We start from the raw sequence: 25,125 nt of genomic DNA on the forward strand, positions 1-25,125 counted from the left end.
TGTCTTCTGTGATGATATGTATAAGGTATTTTACAATGAAATAGAACAAAGTATGGTAAACAGTATTATTATGTATTGTGATAATTTTGCTAATCTAATAAAAAATTAATGCTTAATTAGTTAATATTATGAAAAAAATTGCAAGAAAATTCCTTTCACAAAAGCAAGCTATATAACTACTGGCAAAGTACTCAAATGTGGGCTTCCAACTAAGATAAATCAAGCATCACAGGTCGCAGCTGACAATCCTTTGACCACTATCAAGATACTCCAGTCACGTAGAATTTCATTTAGCGTATACATCAATCATGCAAATCAAGACACACGGTAGTGTGTCGTGCGGCCCAAGAGGCCGGCGCGCAACACCCGTGAGTATATTGACAGGAAGAAAGAAAGCGAAATTTTCGCACCGCCGTAGCTCTGTGAGGCCTTGATGAAACAAGACGATTTTTGCTATGGACATTCCCTCCACCTTCAGCACTCCACATTCCAAATTTGAGCGAAATCGCTTCAAGCGTTCCCGAGATATGCGACTTCAAAAATTGGCTTAGTTTCTTCGTGTTTTGTTTTTTTCTTATTTTTCTTCCTCTTTTCGCACACTTACAAAAACTGCTATAAAGCGCGAACGCAATATCCGATTGCCTTGAAATTCGGCACACTGAAGGGGGGTGGGATTTACTAGGTTCACTCGATTCCATGCCACCAGGGTATCACTCTTTTCACCCTATTTCATAACCCTACAGAACTTAGACAAAGAACCGACGGTGAACCAAAAAGGAGAAAAAAAAAGTGCAGCATTGACTTCAGGTGGATCGAACCCAGGATCCCAGTGTGATGGTCCAGTGTGCTACCCATTATGCTGCCGCTGCTAGCTCCCTTGATTCCCTTCTTTTGTATTTTATAAATGTGATGTGACATACCGGGGCATCCAATCGAGTGAACTTAGCGAATCCCAACCAGGAAGATACCACGAAAAAACCAACAGTGTGTACTAACAATTACGCAATTGAGATTAGCTAATAAAAAACGACTACTTGCCACGCCTACCAGATAAACCGCTTGGGGTAATGCTTTGAAAATCGCTGTATAGATGGAGCAATCATCTTAGAAAGGCTCTTCAATGGCGTAGAAGAATCAGACTTAAAGCCACGGAGTTATAACACGAAATCCAACTTGGTGCAGCAAGTGCGAGATCGAGATACTCTAATAGAGCAGTCACCCTAATAGAGCAGTCACCCTGAAGAGAATTCAAGAGATCAGCAAGAAACAAGTAACCTGTATAGAGATCAGCTACAAACAAGTTACCCTGTAGAGAGATCAGCTACAAACAATTCACCCAGTAGAGAGATCAGCTAAAAGAAGTTAGGGAGTTCATGCAACTATGGAAAGAGATAGTTCAGCTAGAAGAAATCACCTTGTAGAGTTCAGCTACAAAGAAACTACCATGTAGAGAGCTCAGCTACAAACAAATCTCCCTGTAGAGAGATCAGCTAGAAGAAGTTTCCTTGTAGAGAGTTCAGCTACAAACAAATCACCCTCTAGAAAAATCAGCTAGAAGAAGTCGCCTTGTAGAGACTTCAGTTACAAAGAAACCATCATGTAGAGAGTTCAGCTACAAACTAGTGACCTTGTAGAGACATCAGCTAAAAGAAGTTACCTTATAGAGAGATCATGCAGCTACAGAGAAACCATCATGTAGAGAGTTCAGCTGCAAACAAATCTCCCTGTAGAGAGATCAGCTAGAAGAAGTTTCCTTGTAGAGAGTTCAGCTACAAACAAATCACCTAGTAGAAAGATCACCTAGAAGAAGTTACCTTGTAGAGAGTTCAGCTACAAAGAAACCATCATGTAGAGAGTTCAGCTGCAAACAAATCACCTGTAGAGCTAGAGTTCAGCTACAAACAAAACTCCCTGTAGAGAGATCAGCTAGAAGAAATTACCTTGTAGAGAGTTCAGCTACAAAGAAACCACCATGTAGAGAGTTCAGCTGCAAAGAAATCACCTGTAGAGAGTTTGGCTACAAACAAATCTCTTTGTAGAGAGATCAGCTAGAAGAAGTTTCCTTGTAGAGAGTTCAGCTACAAACAAATCACCATGTAGAAAGATCAGCTAGAAGAAGTTACCTTGTGGAGAGTTCAGCTACAAAGAAACCATCATGTAGAGAGTTCATCTGCAAACAAATCACCTGTAGAGAGTTCAGCTACAAACAAATCTCCCTGTAGAAAGATCAGCTAGAAGAAGTCACCTTGTAGAGAGTTCAGCTACAAAGAAACCATCATGTAGAGAGTTCAGCTGCAAACAAATTACCTGTAGAGAGTTCAGCTACAAACAAAACTCCCTGTAGAGAGATCAACTAGAAGAAATTACTTTGTAGAGAGTTCAGCTGCAAACAAATCACGTATAGAGAGTTTGGCTACAAACAAATCTCCCTGTAGAGAGATCAGCTAGAATATCAGCTAAAAGAAGTTACCTTGTGGAGAGTTCAGCTATAAAGAAACCATCATGTAGAGAGTTCAGCTGCAAACAAATCACCTGTAGAGAGTTCAGCTACAAACAAATTTCCCTGTAGAGAGATCAGCTAGAAGAAGCTTGTAGAGAGTTCAGCTACAAACAAATCACCTAGTAGAAAGATCAGCTAGAAGAAGTTACCTTGTAGAGAGTTCAGCTACAAAGAAACCATCATGTAGAGAGTTCAGCTGCAAACAAATCACCTGTAGAGAGTTCAGCTACAAACAAATCTCCCTATAGAGAGATCAGCTAGAAGAAGTTACCTTGTAGAGAGTTCAGCTACAAACAAATCACCCTGTAGAAAGATCAGCTAGAAGAAGTCACCTTGTAGAGAGTTCAGTTACAAAGAAACCACCATGTAGAGAGTTCAGCTATAAACTAGTGACTCTGTAGAGACATCAGCTAGATGAAGTTGCCTTGTAGAGAGTTCAGATACAAAGAAACCATTCTGCAAAGAACTCAGCTGCAAACAAATCACCTGTACAGAATTCAACTACAAACAAATCACACTGTAGAAAGATCAGCTAGAAGAAGTTACCTTGTAGATAGTTCAGCTACAGACAATTCACCCTGTAGAGAGAGCAGCTAGAAGAAGTCACCTTGTAGAGTGTTCAGTTACAAAGAAACCACCATGGAGAGTTATGTGATAAATATATGTATTATGTATATAATTTGTACATTTACTGATAAAATCAGAAATATCTAAAGTACATCTACTTCATCTTTTCTTCTCCCTGTGGCAAAGAAAAAAGTATAGGTTAAAAAAGTCCCAAAGCCGGCCAATTGGGGTATGCAAATACAAAAAGAAGTGAAATCTAATCCAAAACAGCCAAGCTGTAAAAAAAGTGTGCGGCCCTCAAAAAGGCTATGGTGAAAAAAGATGTGAAATCCAAGGTGGCGGCCAAGAAATGGCTGTGATCGTAGGTTAATGGTAAAAATTTTAATAACGACAATTCAGGTGAATTTTAGTGCCGTTTGGTCAATTGGCACAAAATTCACCTGAATTGTCGTTATTAAAATTTTTACCTACCATCACAGCCATTTCTTGGCCGCCACCTTGGATTTCACATCTTTTTTCACCATAGCCTTTTTGAGGGCCGCACACTTCTTTTACAGCTTGGCTGTTTTGGATTAGATATATTTTACACGAAAACCTTTACCATGAATTTTCTCTTTGCATGAAAATAAAGCAAATTACAGTATGTACTGTATTTCCAGCACATACTATGTACTTGTATACTTTGTTTCTACTGGATCAGCAAAAATATCACAAAACAACAAGTAGCAATGCCATATATGGTAGCAGTACATAATGCATACATAGTGCCTATACATTTCTTTTCAACAGCTACAAAACAGTACAATATATAACTACGTAAACAAAAATAAGCAAAGTATGGTTCTTGTATAAGTAGCGTAAATGTTCCACTGACAATACAAAGCTATAGATAAACTAGGCTAGTTAAAATAATAATATTCCTAAAACTCAACTCAACCTAACACAGAATGTCCAGCTTAAGTAGCTAAGTCTCTCTGGCATGAATTTTAAAATGTACTCGTAGATTGCCAGACGTGGTAAATGCCTTGTCACAGTAAGGACATGGGTAAGGCCTTTCACCAGTGTGCATTCTCAGGTGTACCTGCAGGTTACCGGGCATTGAAAACGATTTGCTACAAAATGGACAATGGTATGGCTCCTCTCCAGAATGAACCCTCAAATGTGCTTGTAAGTTGGCAGCTATTGTAAACCCCTTGCTGCAGTATTGGCATTTGTATGGCTTTTCTCCGGTGTGAATTCTCAAATGGACTTGCAGATTACTGGACGAACTGAAGGTCCGTTCACAGTATTGGCATTTGTAAGGATCCTCTCCGGTATGAGTTCTCAAGTGTGTCTGGAGATTACCAGGTGTGGTAAATGCTTTGCTACAATACTGACACTTATGGGGCTTCTCTCCTGTGTGTGTTCGTATGTGAACTCGCAGATTCCCAGATGCTGAAAATGCCTTACCACAGTACTCACATTGATATGGTTTCTCACCAGTGTGAATTCTTAAGTGCACTTGAAGGTTGCCAGCTGTAGAAAATTTCTTATCGCAGTGTTCACACTGATGGTGTTTTTTCTTAGCATGTTTTCTTTTTCGCTTCTTTATAACACCATCTTGTGGAGCAAAAGTACTATCGTCAGCATCTTCTTCATCTTCTAATGCTATTTCATGTGGATCTAACTCTTGTTCATGTCTCCTGATGTGTTGCTGGAGGTTGATCAGTACAGTGAAGATCTTTTCACACTTTCCACACTTAAAGATTTGTGCATTAGCGGTGCGACATGCCAGGCTGTACTTCAAGTGAATGTCAAAACTGCTCTTCTCCACAAATCCCTTTTGGCAGTGAGCACAAGTGTACCAAGGAGCTGTGTACAGAAATATTACATACTGACTAAGTACATACTACATATTGCATGTGCATCAATATATATGTATATGTAACATTTGGTAGTATTCATTGTACAATGTGTTTTGTGTCTTTCATAATGTACAATAGATCCGGTTACCTGTACCCTCATTTATTTGAAATGGAAATGACTGTTTAAATTACGGTATTATGTGTTTTTACAATTATGTGACCGGATATGCAAAAAGGTATCCTTTCTCACACAATTTGACCATATTTTCAAACTTTTGAAGCTCCATAACTATAACTATTTTATTGTCTGAAATTTTCCATGAGTAAAGCTCTACATTATCTGGCTATATAGTGGTATAAAGGGCAACTTAGTTGATACAAAAAGTCAAGTGTTCTTAGTCTCACCAAATGGTAGTGCCACTTGAAAGTAGCTCAGGAACAAAGCCTTCCATTTTGTTTGCCAGAATGTAAAATGTGTGGAAAAGGTACCTTTTCGCAAATCCAGTCACATAGGTACGTATGAGGTAACCTGCAGATCACTAGGGTTTACCCCATCATTTTTCATAACACAAAAAAATGAAAGTACTGTTAGCGGGAAAATTTTGATGGGCAAAAGTTTCACGGTAGAGGGAAAACAAACTTATTCGTGGTTAAACTTTTATGGTGGACTACAGTATGGTGGTGCTCGCTCAAAGTGACGTAAACAATGTACACTTGTTGACAAGTGGGTGGAGCTCACTACGATTATGATGCATACATACACTGGTTCCTGATGATTGATTAAAGTGGGCGTGGCTCTACACTGGATGTACACACAACAATGCACATGGCTTCGTAACGGCAGCAACACACTTTACTAAATGGGTGTGGCTCCATGAATTAGTAGGCATGGCTCACAATTAGAAGTGGCTACTGGACTTTCCACGTGCATTCTCCACTGAGCTGCATTTAGATTAGAACAATTATGGCTTTGTTTGCTTGTTTCATTTCATTTAATAAAATGAAATAAATAATTTTTTTTTATAATTCACTGTGAAATTTTTGCGGTTGTTAACAAAACCGCGAAATCTGCTAAAGTTTTGCCCATTGAAACTCTCCCCCCTATACGGTACATACGGTACATACATGTATGTGCAAATGCAAGCACAAATACTAATGATTATTTTAAACCAGTAAACAAAACCCCATGAAACTTTTAACAGTTTAAATTTCAAAATAACGTGCACTTAAGATATTTAAGGGGTACATGATCACCATGCCAATCACCACACATGCACCTAGACCATTAAGGAGCACGGTTGCCATGTTCTGATATGTTAGTTATTATTGGACACTTGTTATGTGAAATTTTGCAACTTTTGTACCACTGACAAATGTCTGGCATTTCCTCACATGACTCATGATGGACCTTCGTGCTTAGTCAAGCCTGCTTATCAACCATCATTGAGCATGAGAAATGAGTGTTTTAATTTGCTCTTAACATTCACATGTGCTATATAACACTCAGACATTACTCCAACATAACAAAGACTACTATACTAAACAAAATATGTGAATGAAAAGTGTCAGTAGTGTAACACAAATTGAATATACATGTACATACTAGGGAAAACTGCTGTACAAAATCAAGTTCATCATCACTATATACTGGAACTTCATTAAATTTCCTATACTACAAGCAACTACTGTATGTACAGTATGCACGACTAGTTCTGGATAACTTACACACTTGTACTCTTGCAGTGCAAATGTGTGTCTGTAGTAGTGTGTGTGTATGTGTGCATGTTGTATGTGTGTGCGCGTATGTGTGTGTGTGTGCGTGTTGTATGTGTGTATGTGTGCGTGTTGTATGTGTGTGCGCGTATGTGTGTGTGTGTTGTATGTGTGCGTGTGCGTGCGTGCGTGTTGTGTGTTTGTACGTATGTGTGCGTGCATGTTGTATGTGTGTTGTATGTGCGTGCGTTGTGTACGCGTGCACGCATGTGTGTTTGTGTGTGTGTAATGTGTGTGCGAGTGTGTGTAATGTAATGTGTGTGTGTGTAATGTGTGTGTGTGTACACAAGCATCAAATATTCTCCATATTATACCATACCATTATCTGAGATAGAGGCCACAGATAGTCCCAACTGTCTGACGTACTCTTCACCATACCACACTAACAGCTCAGTGCCAGGTGAGACATGTTTGATGGTGCAGAAGTAGATGTTCCCCTGGTATTGAAATGATAGTAGGTTCTGCTCTGCTTTATTCCTTGCAGTGTTGACAAATCTCAGCCAGTTAGCATGTTCCTCATTCTTTCCATCAAGGTAGTATGACTCAGAGTCATCATCCGTCTTTACCTGAAATTATTGCTGTAATTGTGTATTGTACATGACTGTGTTACCTCCCAGAAGTAACTTGTATCAGTTTCATCAGTTATATCTTCTTTCTGTACCACTTCTCCCTTGTAGGGACCAAACCTTGTACCCTTAGGGATAAACTCCTTTGCAAATGCTGCCTCGTTTGTGTCATTAATGGAGGACATCTTCACTGTAACTTGTAGTGGTACTGGTACACTGGTAAAGGATTTTGAATCCTCATCCCACCCCCGGGATTCATCCAATGGTATGAGTGGCAGTGCTAAAGACAACACATGTACTGTATACATACACACACACTACTACTACTGTTACACATGTCTGTATAAAGATTTGTACAGCTATCTAGCATCACTGGTTATGCTAGTGCAGTGCCAGAAATAAGAAATTGTCATTGATTGGTCAAATGTCCTAGCAAGATTAAATTTGGTAGTAGGTAGTTTCCAGGTTTGATTGGCCATCTTGTCTCTTGGGAACAGAAAGTTATATGTAGCTGATGTGCTTCAAAGAACAGACAGGATCACAGGATACTATTGACCACCATGAGCAGCCAATGTGGCTCAATTAGATCCCGCCAAATACCAGACACAAGTCCCTTTGCTCAGTATACTCGAATATCCTGAAATGTAGATAGCTTAAATGCTTCTACTCTTCCAAAGTCTTCACAAAACAATTTAAGTTTAAATACACTAATGTGTGCACCAAAATATTAGAACAAGTCTACTGTTGTCTGTGATCATGTGGTAGCATCCTATGGGTCGCATCATCGCTGGGACGTCGAGCAACTGTGAGGTACGCTATCAACTTGATGTGACATCCGTTATAGTTTGATGGATTTTTAATTGTATAAGCTTTACTAACTGTGTCTTGCTGCTGGTCAGACGCTTGACCATACAAGCCTCCAAATAGTCGGTCATTGCTTGGAAAAATGGCTAAATGGCTGACTGTTATTTCTGGCACTGCTAGTGTGTCAAGATAAGGGGTGGTGAGTTGTAGAGGATTCATTCACAATGTGTTTTGGAACTCATTTCACATGTATTTCATGAAATAACCACTGCAGAGACAGACTAATGCCTACCTGCCTAAAAATTTACTACAGTATTTACACAGCTTTCATTCCCTCACACTGGCTGATTTTAAAATAAATCCTTTGCTCATGTGCAGTACAAACATGCATGCAGACACACGATTTTCACAAACCAATTTCAGCAATGGGACAAGCGATTGCAATCTATATAGTGCAACAGTCTAAAGAGTCAAATTTTGAAATTAAATTACACAGACCATAGAGTCGGGTTGTTAAGCGCATGTATCTATTAAGCCCATATTATTTGTTAAGCGCATGTATCTATTAAGCCCATACTATTTGTTAAGTGCATACACATTTCTTGTAATTGACCATGGATGATAAGCGCACATGGCCAAATGCAATGATTGAGCTACACAAGCTGAAAGTACAGAAAAATTAATGTCTTCTCAAGCGCTTATGTCTTCCCTTGAGGTCTCCCTTCACTATGTATACCGCAAATTAACCATCTGGATAGTGATAATCTCATTTTTCACGAACGATTTCGCCCAGAAATGGATCTTTACACACTGGCATGGTTACCGGCACAACTCTATTACAATGTAGTGATTCCGTGATACACTCACCATAATTATTTATTAGGCATATGCGCCTAACAGATAGTATGATTTTTACAAAAAAGTTTTCTCCGAAAATTATAAGCGCATGCGCTTAACAACCCGACTTTATGGTAACAAAGTCCCGCATACACACCATATTATGGTTCCAGTGTGCTGCCCAAATGCATTGTTGCGAGTACTAATTGTGCATGATTAAAACTTGCCCATAAAGGGTGTGGCAACCATTTCGTTTGCAAGTATTCTGAGACGTGGCAGTCATTTTGTAACTCATGAATGAAACAGCTGCTACACCTCTTTATTAACAAATTTTTGCTCATGATTTTGTGTTTGGGTGGTACCATGTGCACTGTACACTGTACCCTTAATGAGAAGCTTCACAGACAATTCTGTCATTACACAATATGGCAACATACAGTACATACACAGGTTCTTACAGAAGGAATCATCTTCACCATTGGCTATCACTAGCCGCTCATGTGATCTCACTGTTTTTCTTGCTAGTCTTCTAGACCTCCTACAGTATAGTGAATAAATAATTGTACACCTGTATGTATGTCTGTGTGTCAGTCTGTATGTACACAACTTTACAACATGGTGCGGCTAACAACAGAACCCCGACTATGTGGTGGAGATCAGGCAGGGTTATGGTTTCCTTGTGTTGGCCTTCAACAATAGGACTTATATCATACATACATCATGCTTTATGCAACAGAGAATTAATGCGCAGGCTATTGATCCATGTCCCATGGCCTCTTGGGGATCCTCTTACCATATGTAAAGATTTGTGAATATGTTACTCGCCATGCATCCTTTTGGTTACGTAGTGGGTAGATAGATACCTCCCAGGAAGGGTTGGAGGAGTGGATGAAAATGTTCGGACAGACATTGAATATGGTTTGAGTGTATACAATGTTTGTGGTATACTGCAGTGTGTACGTGTGTGTGTGTGTGTGGGTGGAAGGGAGGGAGGGGCTGGATCGTACTGTATATGCCTGGTTAAGTGTTTAAGTTTGTAGTCTGCATCTGCTGAAGCCTCTAATTTTAGCTGTGTTTCTTTAAAATGTGTATACAACCTGACCTACCTGCCATTCTTGTGGTGTCCTTAAACATGATCATTTCAGCAAACCCGACTTATTTGCACAATTTCGGAAGCTTTTTTTTATTTTCTCAGCGTAATCTACAGTGGATCACCGAAGTTTCAGCCTTCTGTAGGGAAGAGCAAGATAATTGATTTGTATAGTGACTATACTGAAAATAAACTACAGGCACTTACATTACCAACCATAACTTTGGTTTGGATTAGTTTACAACATTGCAATTTGCCTTAAAATGTTCACCATGGATTAGCACATCAGCCAAGGTATAGTGTTAGCCCTGTAGTCACTTAATTGCACAAATGGAGTGGTTTGGTAGAAGAAATGATGACGGCTTGTTTAGTGTTTACTGCACCATAAACAAACACATGTGACATGCATACCATTGGAGCTATGTACAGAAATAAAACAAAAGATTTTCAAACTCTCCATGAGCAGGTGAATAGGATGGTATAATATAGTTTTAAATGATCTGAGCCTTCCTTCTTTGAGTACTGGCCCGATGAAAACATGCGTATATTTCTAGCATGTGCAATTGTATGAATTATTTTAAAATACAAATACAAGTGATAAGTGTACTTCACCACACTGACCTTTTAGTAGCATCATCATTAACCCCCTCCTCATCTGGTAGTACTATCTTATAAGTCATCACCACAGGAAGGCCCCCCTCAGTGTCCTCCGTATATTGTCCACCATCATCCTCCATATATTGTCCACCATCCTCCATATATTGTCCATCATCCTCCATATATTGTCCATCATCTTCCATAGCCACATCATCTGATGGACCATCCTCTGTTGTGGAATTTGATGTTGTCTCTTTGTTGAGTGACCTCCTTGATCTCTTGGGAGTAGGTATCACTTCAGGTTCCTCCTCCTCATGGGTAGACTGAGATACATTGGGCTACATGTAGACAATGGAAAGTAATAGCAACAATATATTGTTGTATTTAAATTACCAGAAATTGGAACTGTGCTTCTTGAACTTCCATGGCTTCATTAAAGATATCAATACTAGTACTACCATCATCTCTACTAGTTCCTATAGGAAAACAACATAACATTTCAGTATGTTCTATATCTCTCTTAAACACAACAGTAAGTTCTATGGTATCTAAAGGGAACAAAGAGGATTTAGAACATACAGTTTTACTGCATACATACTTGCCTGTTTTACTAACATATGTACGTGCATGTTTACTAAGAAGTTCTTAGTTACTGTACAACTGAGATTTATGTTTGTTGACAGCTAGACTGGGTAACATTCAGACAGCAGCCTTATGTATGGACTTTCATGATTCCTATAAGCTCTGTGAGTGTTTGGTGGCAGACAACTCATGTACATATTTGTGACTGTCTCAGCAAAATACCACCTAGTTTGTACAAGAATACTTGTGCTGAATAAGGGGAATAGTAATGCTTCAGCACAAACAGCTTAAAAGGTAATTTTTTTTTTTTTGTTTTGTTTTGTTATTAGAAGGGACTTGCACTTAACATGTTTAATAACATGGTCACAGGTGATGTTTACAACATTTATCAGGCGACTTTTTGTAAACAAGCAGCAAAAAAGTATTATCAAGAGTATTAACTCTTGGTATTATGGTATACCACCACCTGGTGTTGACCTGTTCCACAAGTTGCTGTTGGGAATGAAAGTTTAAAAATACAAATTTGTTACTACCAGTAAACTGAACCTGTTAACAGACACAGTCATGGTAGTGTGTGTGTTTAATACACTGTACATGTTGTTGTATCACAAAACAGTTATATTGAGCATAGTGAATGGTCCTAGTATTATAAGCCAGCTGCTAGGGTTTCATGTCGGAAAAACAATGCCAAGATTCTTGTCTGTCACTGTTGTGGGCACTAGAACAGCCAATGGAAACAGTAGTAATGCAACACTGCTTGGGAACTATGTTTCACCTACCAACAATATACCAGTTAATTTGGAGGATACCAGGTTTTTACTATCCCATACAAAAGACCAGCTGGTTTGTAAGACCAGTAAGTAGGTTGCATTATACTTGTAAATCCACCCTTTTCATTGGCTAGAGTGTATCAGTGAGATTCAAAATGACAAATTATTATTTAACATATGACCGACTAATTGATGGGATCAGCCTTTTCCCTGTAGTATTGTTTTATTACTGCTAGACTATTATTCTTGGCCTTGCTATACCACATCCACAAAGACGAAAACATTATGCGACATTCAAGGGGTAGCCAGCACCCACACAAAAACTAAAGATGGTGTACGAGAGTCCCAATATTTCAGTATTTCAAAAATATTTCTGTATTTAAAATAAATTTGTAAGCACAATATAATTCTATTTTCGATTTTTATGGTGATGTCTTTACCTTGAGTTTTTGCAAAGGAACACCTGAGGGAGTAGCTGGGAACTTCAGAAGAGACACAGGTGTACTTTGCACTATCAATTTGAAATGTTGTATAGAGCGGCGACCATAATTGAAATCATGAACGGATGAAAACGAGAATAACCTATTTTGTACGTGATTCGGGATTTCTAAATATTTAATGGATTTCTAATTGGATTTCTCAGATAGTGTACGAGAGTCCCAAGACGTTGGCTACCCCTTGGCGACATTATTTCCAACATTGAAATTTACAGTACATAAACACCTGAATGGCCTGTCAAGTGGGTTTGTTTGTTTATATGGTGTGGGTTACCAAGGAGTAGTCACTTCCATACCATCAGTTGATACGCTTGTGACCGGGATCAAGAATTTTGATCATCAAAATTTCATTTTGATTACTTGATCTTGTTCTATAATAAAAGAGCCTTGAGTCTTGAACATCAACCGTAAAAGGCCTAGCAATTTCTCATGTTCACTTTAAAAGGTATTTAATTATCACTTTTGCAGACATTTTGATTGCTGTGCAAAAGCCCCTTGATTGTTTGATTAAACCTTGATTCCGGTTGTAAGTGCTTCAACAGACAGTACAGAAGTGATTACCCCTTGCTTTCTGATGATGTACATTACATGAAGCTCTCAACCCGGACCTCTGAGCCAATCCATAATTAGTATTTCGCAAGAGAATTTAACTGAATAGAAAACACATGTTGCTAGGGCGTTGTTAGGGCGTTACTAAAAGTGAAAATATTAAAGTAAACACATGGCGTACTCACCACGATTACGAAGGAGTTTTCGCTTCCTCCCTTTGCCCTGCGGTCCCTTCTTTCTTCTCTTATTACCGCTCTTATCACTACTTGTTCCTGCGTCCATTCCGGACAATGATAACTTCAGAGTAGGTCTATATGCGCCCGCGCGATTAGATTAGACGTAGCCACGCCCCATTGCCAAAATCACGTGTTGTCAATTTGGGGCGTTTTTGTTATTGTAAGAAGGCGTGTAGTGTGACCTTGAACAGCAAGAGTATTAATGGTGAGTTACAATTGTCAGTGCAAGTTTTTTAGCTGTGAACTGAGTGTAAGAGAAGGTTGTAAAGTGTTTGCTACTGAATGGTACGTTCCACGCCCCCTCTACTGGATTCTATGTTAAAGCTATACTTCTCTTGCTTTCTACGAGACCGGAGGTTTTAGCAGCCTTGTAGCTATGTACATTAGTGCAGGTTATTTAAGGATGTCAGTGTTGTGCACCCCAACATTTTAAAGACATCATTGGCTCTCATGTAAGTTGAGTCTGTCTCAGACCGCAAGGGCGAGACTATAAGCTCTCATTACTCGTGGGGAAATTTAGGGTAATTCCCTTCTGCATCACATGCCCTACCCACATCATATGTTAAGTCATTTTATCTAATTGCAGGTCAGCTATGTTATATTATTGGCATGGCTGTTTACAATAATTATGACCTTCAGCTTTCCGGCTTAATCATTTCCACCGAGATTGGTTGTTTAGGCCATTTTATGCCAGACACACTTGCCCAAGTGGCCAATGCTTGTGAAGTGACAAAGAAGACTATAAGATCCCTAGCTGCTTGTATTGCTGTTTTCTGCTCATACAGGATTTTAATTCTCTGGACTGATCTATCGGTTTGTCTAACTGAACGTTTCTGCATGCTACTTTTTAATTATCATTTTTCATATTGTAATTTAATAGTGTAAGTCTTGCTAGGGCTCCTGTATGTCCACCCAGTGCATGGTACCCTGAGTCTAGACCTCTGTACTTATGTTATATATTGTCTTAAACTAAGACGTATCTCTCTCATAACAGCTGGATTTTGATTCAGTGATCAGAGATGTCCAGCAGTAGTAATAGTTATGGATCCAAACTGGTTAGCTTCATGCTAAGCAAGGAAAAGGGTGAGTATGTGGTATAGACTCAGCAAGTATGTACAATGATGTAAAGACTGTATATTGATGGGTTTAGTGGGAAGGTGTGGTCACCTTACATAATGTAAAAAAAATCATGTGAATTATACGTCTGCCATTTTCTTAGGGCAAAAACGTGAAACTTGTCATGAGTGAACGCGTGTTCACATGCCGTCCAGTTGTTGTGCTAATGGATATACCTACACGTAACAAGAAAATAAGCAACATGGAATTACTCCGTATGAAGACCCTGAGAGAGGACAAGCGCTGAAAAGAATGGTTTAAGTTGGACTTGGCTTTGGGAACCAACTTGAGCCGAACTCAGTAATTCAATAGACTTAAGCTCTGTAGTGCATTAACTAGATTATCCCCACATAGTAATTGTTTCTGTTTGAGATTAAATATTAGTTAATTCAATCACAAGGATCATACCAGTGAAGCTGCTTGTTTATTCTGAGTCTGGCTAAGCATCAAGCTCTACATACTGTCAAGGGCAGAAATTTGGGTTATCTACCGTAGAATAGTCATCAAATTCTAGGTTACTCATTTAATCATGGAGAATCATTGTCGGTTTTATCAGAGAACGCTGCAATAAAAAATATAGTGTTCTCTTCACCATATTACAAGAATTCTGCATAGACTAAGGAAGGTTAACTGCATCAAACTCATGAAGTGTATATGAGATGATATATGCAGACAAACTCAGCGACTCTTAGCCAGTTATCAGTCATGTACAATGGAGAGTTGATCATGCTAGCTAGACAAGACTAACTATCAATAAGTTGTCATTGCACAATAATCTTAAATTCAAGGTGGATGATACACCCTCACCTTAGTTTCAATCCATTAGTTTGTCCAGTGTAATTTGTGTCATGATAAATTACTAGATAGCCAAAGCCTAATAATGTTAGTCACTGAACCCTGGTCATGGTTAGAAGCTGAAGTGTATACTTTACATGCACATGTAGAAATAGATGCAAAGCCTAACTAGCTGCTTTCATTGTAGGCAGGCAGTGCAGTAACTCAGTAGCATACTGTCAGTGTAACAGCTCACGATCAAAGGTTATCATGGAATGTTGGTTTAATCTACCCTAGCAGATGCTACCAGAGGAAACTGTCATACCGTATAGTGGGTTATTTTCGAACCAGAAATTTTTGCACAAGAAGCAAAATCTGAATTTTGAAGGATTCTAATTTCGAAGAGTGCATATTTTGAAGTCTGGGCGGATTTCAAATAAATGGAAATTCGTGTCACAAATTATGAAGATACGTGAATGTTTGCCAAAAACTAACTTGCTGAAGGAGTAGTCCCCCATCCCTGTGCACTGGAGAGAAGACTGGGGAAGTCTCGAGTGGAATACATTCACTGGCTCGGTCGCGCTTGATCGTAGCTAGCTGTCTACCATAGATTCGAGAGCAGATGGCATCAATTCCCATTCTGGATCACCTGTTTTCTGGTTGTTGGTACAATGATGCAGTTTACCCATTATCATGACTTGTATCATCAGTAAACTGAGCTAAAACTCAAGGAATACACAAGTGAATTGCCAAAAGTTGGATCGTTGTTTTCACTTGTGGGAATATATTTTCGAAGAGCAACCGGGCGTGGGAATTTATTTTCGAAGAGGAGGGCCTCTTCGAAACATCCAAAAATAAAAACTTTTCAAAAATTACCAGCTATATGGTAGTAGAAGCACCCAGTACTGCTAGAGGTGTTTACGTTTTGCTTAAAAGAGGAGTCTGGAAAATAATCTTATAGGAAAGACTTTAGCTACACATGCAAGCATACATTTTGCTCTGGTTGCAAAAGATTTAGTTAGTATACAAATATCTGTTTGGTTAAATTCACAAATGTGTTTTACAATTGTTTGCAGTACTCAAGTGCAACTTGTAGCCATGACATGTAACTTTGCTCATCTGGCTCATGATCAGGATACATAACTTACTTTCACTGATTTGATGATATTGAGGTACGTATACTGCATAGTCATTTAGCAGCACCATCCTTCCAGGATTGCATGATACTGGATGCTTATGTCAAATCTTGGTAGAATGTATGTATAGCTAATTTGGATTTAGCTAGCCTGATGGCACATCATGCCTGCCAGCGCAGAGGATATGCACATCAGTTATCTAAAATCAGCTTGATATAATGGTAAGAAGAATCCAGCTGTCTAGCATTGAACTGAGTCACAACACCTCACCCAACACAGTCCCAAAGCTCTCTCAAGTTAATAGCCACCACTTGAAACTGCACTGAGATATCTTCTCTTGGGGCCTTTAGAGAATCCACAAAACTCAATTCCACATTGCTCATTGCGTGTATACAACAGCACAACTGGAAGGCATTGTAAACACACATCAAGCTTCACGTTTTAGCCCTACAAAAATGGCAGACATGTGATTTTTTAGGTTACGTAAAGTGACCACACCTCCCGCTATAGTTGAAGTTTACAGTACGTAAAAATGTGAAACAAGCTGTTGTGTGCAACTGTCAAACTCTTGTTTCTGTACAATGCTAGAGGGATAGAGGGAATGTGCAAGAAGTGACAAAGCTATGTGGGAAGATACATAATGATAAGTAGCCTGTTTATATGTGACTGGCTAAGCCAAATCATGAATTGTGTAAAAACCAAGGTTAAAAACGAATTGGCACTGTAATCAATTCTTAAAACCAGGGCTTCTTGCCCTCCTCACTTTTGCTTCATAACAACTTGGCGGTATTGATTAAGGAAAACCAATCCCAAAAAAGCCTTCATGATGACCCCAAATCTTAAAAGTTAACTGAATTTTCTACCAACTAACTAACTACTTGATGCAGCATAACCTGACAATGCATAAGGCTATGGGCTTGATGTTCAACATTGCTTCATCCTGAGATGTGCCTTTTTGCCAACCACAGTATGTACAATACACGCATCATGGACTTATCTTTGTGTCTCAGTTTTTTGCTGACAATGCAAGGTGCTGATTCACTTTAGCACAATTTGGCTTCCTTGTGGCTGTGGTAGTAGCTATTACGTTTATTGCCTGTATTTTCCGTAGTGATTGCAGAGATACTTCTCTTGCTGTTCTTTATTTGTATCACTGTGTAACAGGCAGAAGACAACATTTCGGGCATGCACTCAGATGCCAAGTTAATTTTATTAATATTATTACTAGGTCTGGGACACATACAACCAAGTGTAATCACCAACGGGACAACCTACCAATTCAATAAGGCAGTACATGACCGGTACAGTGTGTATGTGTTGGCACATAAATGCAATTATAATCAGATGCTTAAGCTTTATTGGGTATAATCAAGACAACAGCCATGTGCACTGTAATATAATTATATACATATAAAGCAAGCCCTCAGAATTCATACTGACCAACAAACGCTTAATTAAGTCTAGGATATTAATTTACAGTGTATGTATCTGTACACAATTGTGTCCTCCTCATGTGATACCAGTTGTTTAAATGAAGATGGATGAGGGTGATGGATTAAGACATGGCTGGAGTTGCCAAGGGCAGACCACAGTGATATCTGGGACAAAAGAAGCCAAGTATTTCCACTATGTGTCACACATAACTGTTATCTGACTCATCTGCTGAGTTACGTTTTTAAGTATGAGATGGGCCAATATGTCATAAAATGGTTACATGGTGTCTTGGATACACTTGCAAGATGAAATAAAATGTGTAGCAGATCGCTGTGAAAGGTGGCAGTGTCTTCAAAGGAATACTCATGGATATGGCACATCAGTGGTGTGCAGAATTGAATGGTAGCTACAGTAGTGATTGGCACTTCACAGCTACAGGAGATAATATTTATTGTTACTGGGTAGTTAATACAAACACAGTACAAACAAACATTGTAAACAATATTGCAACATGAAAACATAGTCTACCTGTGTTAGCGTAAATTATCGGTCAACTCGACGTCTATTATCGTTGTATAGAATCCGGATTCAAAAACAGAATTTTGCCACACTAAGCAACCCGTGCTGCCTTGTTTTGCTGTTCTAGCAGTTTAAATCAACTTCTGTCAAATTGCTTTGTTTTTGAATGACGACAGGTTTGTTTCTGACTTATTTTGTATGTGGTAGTTTGTTATTCTTGGCATGAAAATGGTATTGGTAGCGTACTGAACTTTATCCGTGTTGTTTCTGTTGTAATGCACACTGACCCTTACACACGACGTTCGACGTAAGAAGAGACTGACTGCAGTAATTCAAAAGGCTCTAGTGATTGACTCTGCCGGAATAATCACCCTTCTCAGTGGAATAATGTTTGTTTACACATATACGCATCTGTTTATGAGGAAGTCACCCCTGATAGGGCTTGGAATTCATGTCCTTTGTACTGTTGAAAGTAGTTTTAACCACGATAGATTAGTTGCTGTAGAGAGACAGCCATTTCTGATCATTTATGTGGGCGAAGAAGATGGAAGGACCCTCTGTAACAGTTGGAAGTGATGAGCATGGAGATACATAGGAGGAAATAGCTTAGAAAGCTGGGAGAATCAAAGTAAAGTCGTATAAGACTATCTAAACAGCAGGAGAATTGATTACAAAAGCAAGGGAGTGTTTGTAGAATAAAATACACCCGCTTTCATGCACCATTGACTACAGTACGCTTGGTTTTAGAGGTTGGAGGCTTGTCACATGCTGTCAAGTGTTGAAGATATGTTACACTACTCAGAAGCAAGGTGTACATAGTGGATAAGAATCCCATACACAGTGGATAGAGGTTGTTGGTTATTATTTAAGGACAAAGAGCTTGTACGGCATTGGTTACATTGCCGTGCAGCAGGAAGCAAGGTAGCTATGGCTCTTCTCAGTGGCACCAGGATTACTGTGCTGACCTTTGTAACATCCTTGATGAAATATTAGTGCTGTGTAATTTGTTTTAAAATGTGTTTAAAGCATTAAAATACTGAAGTGTATGTTTTATTAGAAATTGATTTAACTGTATTTCAAAAATCGCGCATAAGACTTACTTGAAATTTTGGTGGAACTACAATTAGTACTGGTAGACTATTTTGTACAATCGGGCAAGATTTAGTTTTGAATTGTGCGGGAATGCCAAGTGAAATACCTCAAACCAGATGATAATTGATGTACGCAAGTTAACGAGTGGATGATAAATGACGTTGATGGTCGATAATTGATGCCATCACTGTGTCTTTGGCCAGATGCTACTAAAGAACGCCAGTACCTGGGGAGCTGGTACGTTGTGGACACCTAGAGTACTAAATTGCATGCCTATCGCTGTGTGTAAAAAGTTCGTGCATATCTTGTTCTAAACGAGAATCCCGTAGGTTGGAATACAACCTGGCCAATAATTGATTGCTTACAGTAATAATCTGCCTGAATGCATGTACTGGCAGCTGGCATGGCGACTTGGGACAGCTTACAGCGACACCTGGCACTTGTCTGAACACTTAGAAAAGGAACACCTGGGCACAAACGATTAGTAGACAAGTTTGTGGATGGTTGTGGTCGCTAATCTTCTCTTGGCCTTTGGAATCATGAGTGTGGTGCTGGGCATTATATAGAATTACACGTTTGTTCAAGTCATCAGCACGAACAGGCATTATTATATGTTTGTGCCTTTGTTCACTGGCGAGTCGAACCCCAGTTAGTGCAAGTTCATAAGCCTTGTAGTTTTTCCAACATTAATATTTATTTATTTCATTATTATTATTTATGACGTAATTTTAACCACATTTTGTATTATTTTTAGTACTTGGTTGTATAATTACTAGGCCCGGGGCAAATACAACCAATTACTATCACCAACGGGACAACCTACTAATGGGGCATGTACAAACAGTGCATGACCAACACAGTGTGTGCAGGTAGAAAAGATGCACAGTAATACAATTCTAGAGGAATTGACTGGCACATAAACATAAGGGTGTATTAGTATGCTATTACAATCAGTGATTATCTGACCATGGAGATGTGAGATTGTGAGGCTGCACTTTAAATTGTGAGAATCATGGTATTGAATCTGGCTCCTACAAGCAGCAAAGCTTAAACATCCAACAAATACTTATTACATTAATTTTATGCAATTGTACACAATTTGTGTTACATGATATGTTTAAATGAGGATGGATTAGAGCACTGGATTAAGACATGGCTGGAGTTGCCAAGAGCAGCTGCAGACCACGGTAAGATTGGGATAAAAGCAGAGTATTTCAACTGTCTCACCTACAACTGATATCTGAGTTATGTGTATATTTAACATGAGCCGGGTCATTTGTACTAAAATGATCACATGATGCTGTGGATATGCTGCACAACCCAAAAAAAAATGGAGAACAATTGTGGCTGAAATGCAATATCAGAATTTCATGGATATGTCAGTGTGCACAAGTATGTGGAGCATTGCTGATGGCGGCAGACTGTAGCTACGTATAATAATAGCAGTTAATAGCTAGCACAACCATGCACACAGCAATTATCAGCCTAAGGGCACATTTTGTGTATGTTGTGTTTGTTCTCTCCATCAGCGTTCGTACGTGGGATGCCAATTTGCAGTGAATATTTATGTAGTTTTCTCAGGGCCCATATCAGTGATCAGTCTGGGCTCTCCTGGCACTAAAAGGCTTCAGGTGGAGAGCTATGCATCATTGCACAAACTTACCAGTTGGAAACTGCACCTTCTTCGCACAATGGCCTGCCAGGTGAGGCTTTCTCCCATCATATACACAAGTGAAGGTAGCCTAGTTATGCGAGACTAAAGAAACAAGACTATCAAAGTATTTTAACCAACACAAACTAACCTCCAGTGATTAGTAGCAATTAACTTCCAATCATGTTGTTTATTAAGCAGGCGTAGCAGCCACTTGTCTTCCAATCCAAATAGTCGCTGTCGCCCACTTTCAAACACAAATGAACAGTAGTTCGCTTGTCTAGTGGATGTCATTTGCTAACTGTTTTGATTGGCATTAAATAGAACTGTACGTTTATCACCTCCACAAAAAACCCGTCCATTATACGATTGTCTCTTCATACAACATGGATTCTATTCCCGGTGAATGCAAAGCCTTAGGCCTTGTAGCTTTCTCAAACATTATTTATTATTTATGTATTCATTCATTATTAATGATGTAATTTTAACCGCATTTCGTATTATCTTTAGTACTTGGTTGTATAATTTTTGTCAAAATCAGGGGTCACACAAACGGCATAAGCCTTGGAGAACATCTTAAACCAACTGCTAATGCTGTAGGCTAATGCAAACAGAAGTTATGGCTGCGAATGTAAGCAACTGTAGTTATTTTCAGTGTAAATACATAGTTGCTGTACAAGTAAATTTCTTTACTCTTCTTACTTTCTAGCACTATAATTCCAATACTACATACGTGACCATCTCAGTGAAAACCCGTCTAGTTCGCACAACTTCCAATTTTTTTTCAGCATTACTTCTAGTGTCATCACCAAAGCTTCAGCCCATTGTGGTGAGTAGTTTTGGAATTATAGTGCTAGAAAGTAGGAAGAGGAAAGGAATTGATTTGTGTAGCAACTACGTATGTACACTAAAATAAACTACAGTCGCATACATTCACAGCCATAACTTCCATTGCATTAGCCTACAACATTGGGAGTTGGTTTAAAAGTTCACCCTGGATTGCAAATCAACCAAGGTGTGGTTTTGTGTAGCTCTGTAGTCACTTTTGTATAATACTGTACATATATGAAGGTGTATAGTTCATAATGACAATGATTTTGTTAACGTCCACTGCATTGTAAATAAATGCACATGACACGCATAATGTTGGGGCTTCAGAAATGAAACAGATTTTCAAACTCTACATGAGCAGGTGAATAAGATGGTGTATAGTTTTAGTTGATTTGAGTGTTGTTTCTCTGAGTAAAGGCTGATAAAAGCTTGCATATTGTAACCATACTTTTATGAATTTTAAATTTTGTTTTCATCAAAATGCATGCTTATGTAAACTAGTCAAATTTTTGTTTAGAAGGTCACATGTTATACTGTGAAATTTAGACTTCCTTTTATAGGTATTGTGTTGGATTTTTGTAGATTCAGTATGTATCAGTATGTACTGAATTCACTAAAAAAAATTGCACATGATTTTGTGTATCATGTGTTTCTCACAGCCTTCACTCCATTCCGATCATGTTACTACTTGTTGTATCAGTGTTTGGTCCCTAACCCCAGGGAGGGGTTATCCCTGTTAGTTCAACACTGTAGTGTTCCTGATGACTTTGAAAGGAGCATCTTGTCTGGGGGAATACCCAGACTGTGTAATCAAGGAATATTAAATTATCTACTCATTATACTGAGAAGGGACAAAGACTTTGTGAAATTTTGGAACATAATGAAGTTACTGATAGATAAACCTGAACTGAGGATTGTTGTGGAGAGAATACAAAAAGGTTATATGACACGTGCATGCACACACGTATGAGTGTATTATGCATGTGTGCATTGCTGGTGCTGGTAAGAACATGTACTTGTATATACTGTTTGTACGTATCAAAATCATACGTAGCTGCAGCCTTTTGACAGTTGTTGTGATAATGAAAAATGAAGAGGTATTATTACAGTACTGCGAAAGACCAAGATTCTAATGGAGTAGTCACACCACTGTTGAGACTGGATCTTTAAAACCGGGCATAGTGGTGCATTTTTGAAATTCTTTATTATTGAATATTTATAATCTACTTAGCCAAGTGTATGCTCTGGCCAAGTTTTAGCCTTGTATGCCAACAACTTTTGGAGTTACATCCCTACAAAGTAGCAGCAACAGAAAGATTGATTTGTACAAGTATAGTAAATTACAGGTGCTTACAAAAATGGCTGTAACTTACAAACACAATGAAGTACAGAGTTGTCGTGTTCACCATGAATAAGGGAATCCACTGCTGAATAAGGTTTTCCTTTTATAACCTTTCTTCATTACATACAGAGATGAAATCAATGAAGAAAGATTGATTGCGTGTGATCGCTTCGATCTGACATAAACAATTGCCCATATCTCACGTATCCTTTAGTCTACTGCAACAAAACAAAGATTTTCGAACACCTCTATATCCAGGGTTTTATCATTAGACTCTTTCTTCACAAAGAACAAAGTGTTTACCAATTTAATAGAATTTTGCTTAATTACACAAATATTTTACTCATTGCAATCAATGGCTTATACTGAAAATTTAGGCTTGCACCATAATGTCGGGTTGTCACAGATCTGATCACATTTAACAACAAAAAAATGCAAATGTTCACAATCACATTGATAATACCAATAATAAGTAGGTATATATGTTAATGTGGATGCTTACAATGATATGTATAATGTACACGCTTATGAGTGTGTGCATTCTAGGTGAACTATTATAATGTATGTTCGTAGGTATATTCCAACAACCTAAAACATCAATACATCTACAACAACATCCTATCAGTAATAGAGTTGAGTCAGAGGATGTGTTCCCACTGGAAGAGAGTAAGTAGGTTATAGTGTTACAGTGATGTCATATCATGTTATTACAGGAGCACCATCGCTGGTTGAATATGAAGATGATTGTTGTATTAGTTATACAGTGACTATAGTGGATGTTCGTAGTTGCACTAGGTGTACAAGAGTACCTGTAGATCAAGAAAGACATCAAAGTATGCTATATATGTGTGTATATAAAAAACTTTGCATGGGAGGATCAAAATAAAAAGGTGTTGTATATTAGACATGCAAGCACAAGTGTTCTATATTGGGCAGTTATAGAACACTCTGATATACCCACAGTTCTATATCAGGTAGTCATAGAACTGCCAGGCCTATTTGCAGGCTAATAGCCTGCTTTGTTTTATAATTATTATTATGTACAGGGTTTGGGGCAAATACAACCAAGTACAATCACCAACGAGATAACCTACTAATGGGGCATGTACAAACAGTGCATGGCCAATACAGTGTGTACAGGTAGAAAAGATGAACAGTAATACAATTCTAGAGGAATTGACTGGCACATATACATAAGGGATGCATTAGCAGACCACAGTAAGATTGGGATGAAAGCAGAGTATTTCAACTGTCTGTCACCTACAACTGATATCTAAGTTATGTGTATATTTAACATGAGCTGGGTCATTTAGGTAGAGAGGTTTGCATCATCACACAAATGAACAGTAGGTTGCTTGTCTAGAATCCGCCTGATCTATCAATAGTGGGTGTCACGTGCTAACTGTTTTGATCAGCATTAAATAGAATTGTCGTACGTTTCTATCACCTCCATGATAACACCCGCCCATTATACGATTGTCTCTTCATACAACATGGATTCTATTGCTGGTGAGTGTAAAGCCTTAGGCCTTGTAGTTTTCTCAAACATTATTTATTAATGATTATTAATTAATTAATTTATTCATTCATTCATTATTAATGATGTAATTTTAACCGCATTTTGTATTATTCTTAGTACTTGGTTGTATAACAATTGGTCAAAAAAGAAGACAGAGTCTTATAAAACCAATCTCAATATAAGAAAAAACGTTTATTATACAAAAAATAATCTAAATTAGTCTTAAAACTTAATACATTAGGAGAAGTGGCAATTTCATATGGTAAAGAATTCCAGTTATTAATTATTCTCTTTCAAGAGGTAAAACGTTGTGTTGAGGTCTTGTTAAATTTCTTATAAATCTTAAATCCATTAGATCTTGTACTGTAGCTGGTATTCATTGTAAAAAATATTCTTTATCTACTAATGCTGCTCCATTCAAAATTTTATATGTCATAATTAAGTCCATACGATTTCGACGGTAAGATAAACTAGGTAAGTTGAGGCTTTGTAGTCTGTC

General features: G+C 38.4%; 2 protein-coding genes across 3 annotated transcripts in view; one reads left to right on the top strand and one right to left on the bottom strand.

Moving 5' to 3' along the window:
• Positions 1–3,765: 3,765 nt before the first annotated feature.
• Positions 3,766–13,320, bottom strand: LOC136255310 (PR domain zinc finger protein 5-like). The gene is made up of 7 exons (XM_066048042.1): positions 13,162–13,320; positions 10,972–11,054; positions 10,603–10,916; positions 9,350–9,429; positions 7,295–7,530; positions 7,004–7,250; positions 3,766–4,918 (listed from the first exon to the last, which is right to left on the bottom strand). The coding sequence occupies exons 1-7, from the start codon at positions 13,256–13,258 to the stop codon at positions 4,032–4,034; spliced, it is 1,944 nt and encodes a 647-aa protein (XP_065904114.1). The 5' UTR covers positions 13,259–13,320; the 3' UTR covers positions 3,766–4,031.
• Positions 13,321–13,332: 12 nt separating this feature from the next.
• The window catches only part of LOC136255032 (uncharacterized), a 112,602-nt gene continuing 100,809 nt past the window's right edge, over positions 13,333–25,125 (top strand). The window contains exons 1-5 of one of the 2 annotated variants that reach the window (XM_066047760.1): positions 13,333–13,417; positions 14,207–14,295; positions 22,425–22,703; positions 23,681–23,773; positions 23,821–23,940. In XM_066047760.1, coding sequence (XP_065903832.1) covers positions 14,232–14,295; positions 22,425–22,703; positions 23,681–23,773; positions 23,821–23,940 — 556 coding nt within the window. In that variant the 5' untranslated portion in view covers positions 13,333–13,417; positions 14,207–14,231. The remainder of the gene's footprint in view (positions 13,418–14,206; positions 14,296–22,424; positions 22,704–23,680; positions 23,774–23,820; positions 23,941–25,125) is intronic. The other variant, XM_066047754.1, reaches the window with a different exon arrangement.

The sequence above is a fragment of the Dysidea avara genome, chromosome 1 (genome assembly GCF_963678975.1).
Source record: "Dysidea avara chromosome 1, odDysAvar1.4, whole genome shotgun sequence".
In the NCBI taxonomy this organism is placed as follows: domain Eukaryota; kingdom Metazoa; phylum Porifera; class Demospongiae; order Dictyoceratida; family Dysideidae; genus Dysidea; species Dysidea avara.

Bases quoted from the DNA above. Each gene is read 5' to 3' on its own strand.
- LOC136255310 (XM_066048042.1), bottom strand. From the start codon at position 13,258: ATGGACGCAGGAACAAGTAGTGATAAGAGCGGTAATAAGAGAAGAAAG. The intron at 10,917-10,971 runs GTAATTTAAATA...GTCTACATGTAG, and splicing joins AAGCACAGTTCCAATTTCTG to CCCAATGTATCTCAGTCTAC. The intron at 7,531-9,349 runs GTAAGAACCTGT...TGTTGTCTTTAG, and splicing joins TGGTGAAGATGATTCCTTCT to CACTGCCACTCATACCATTG.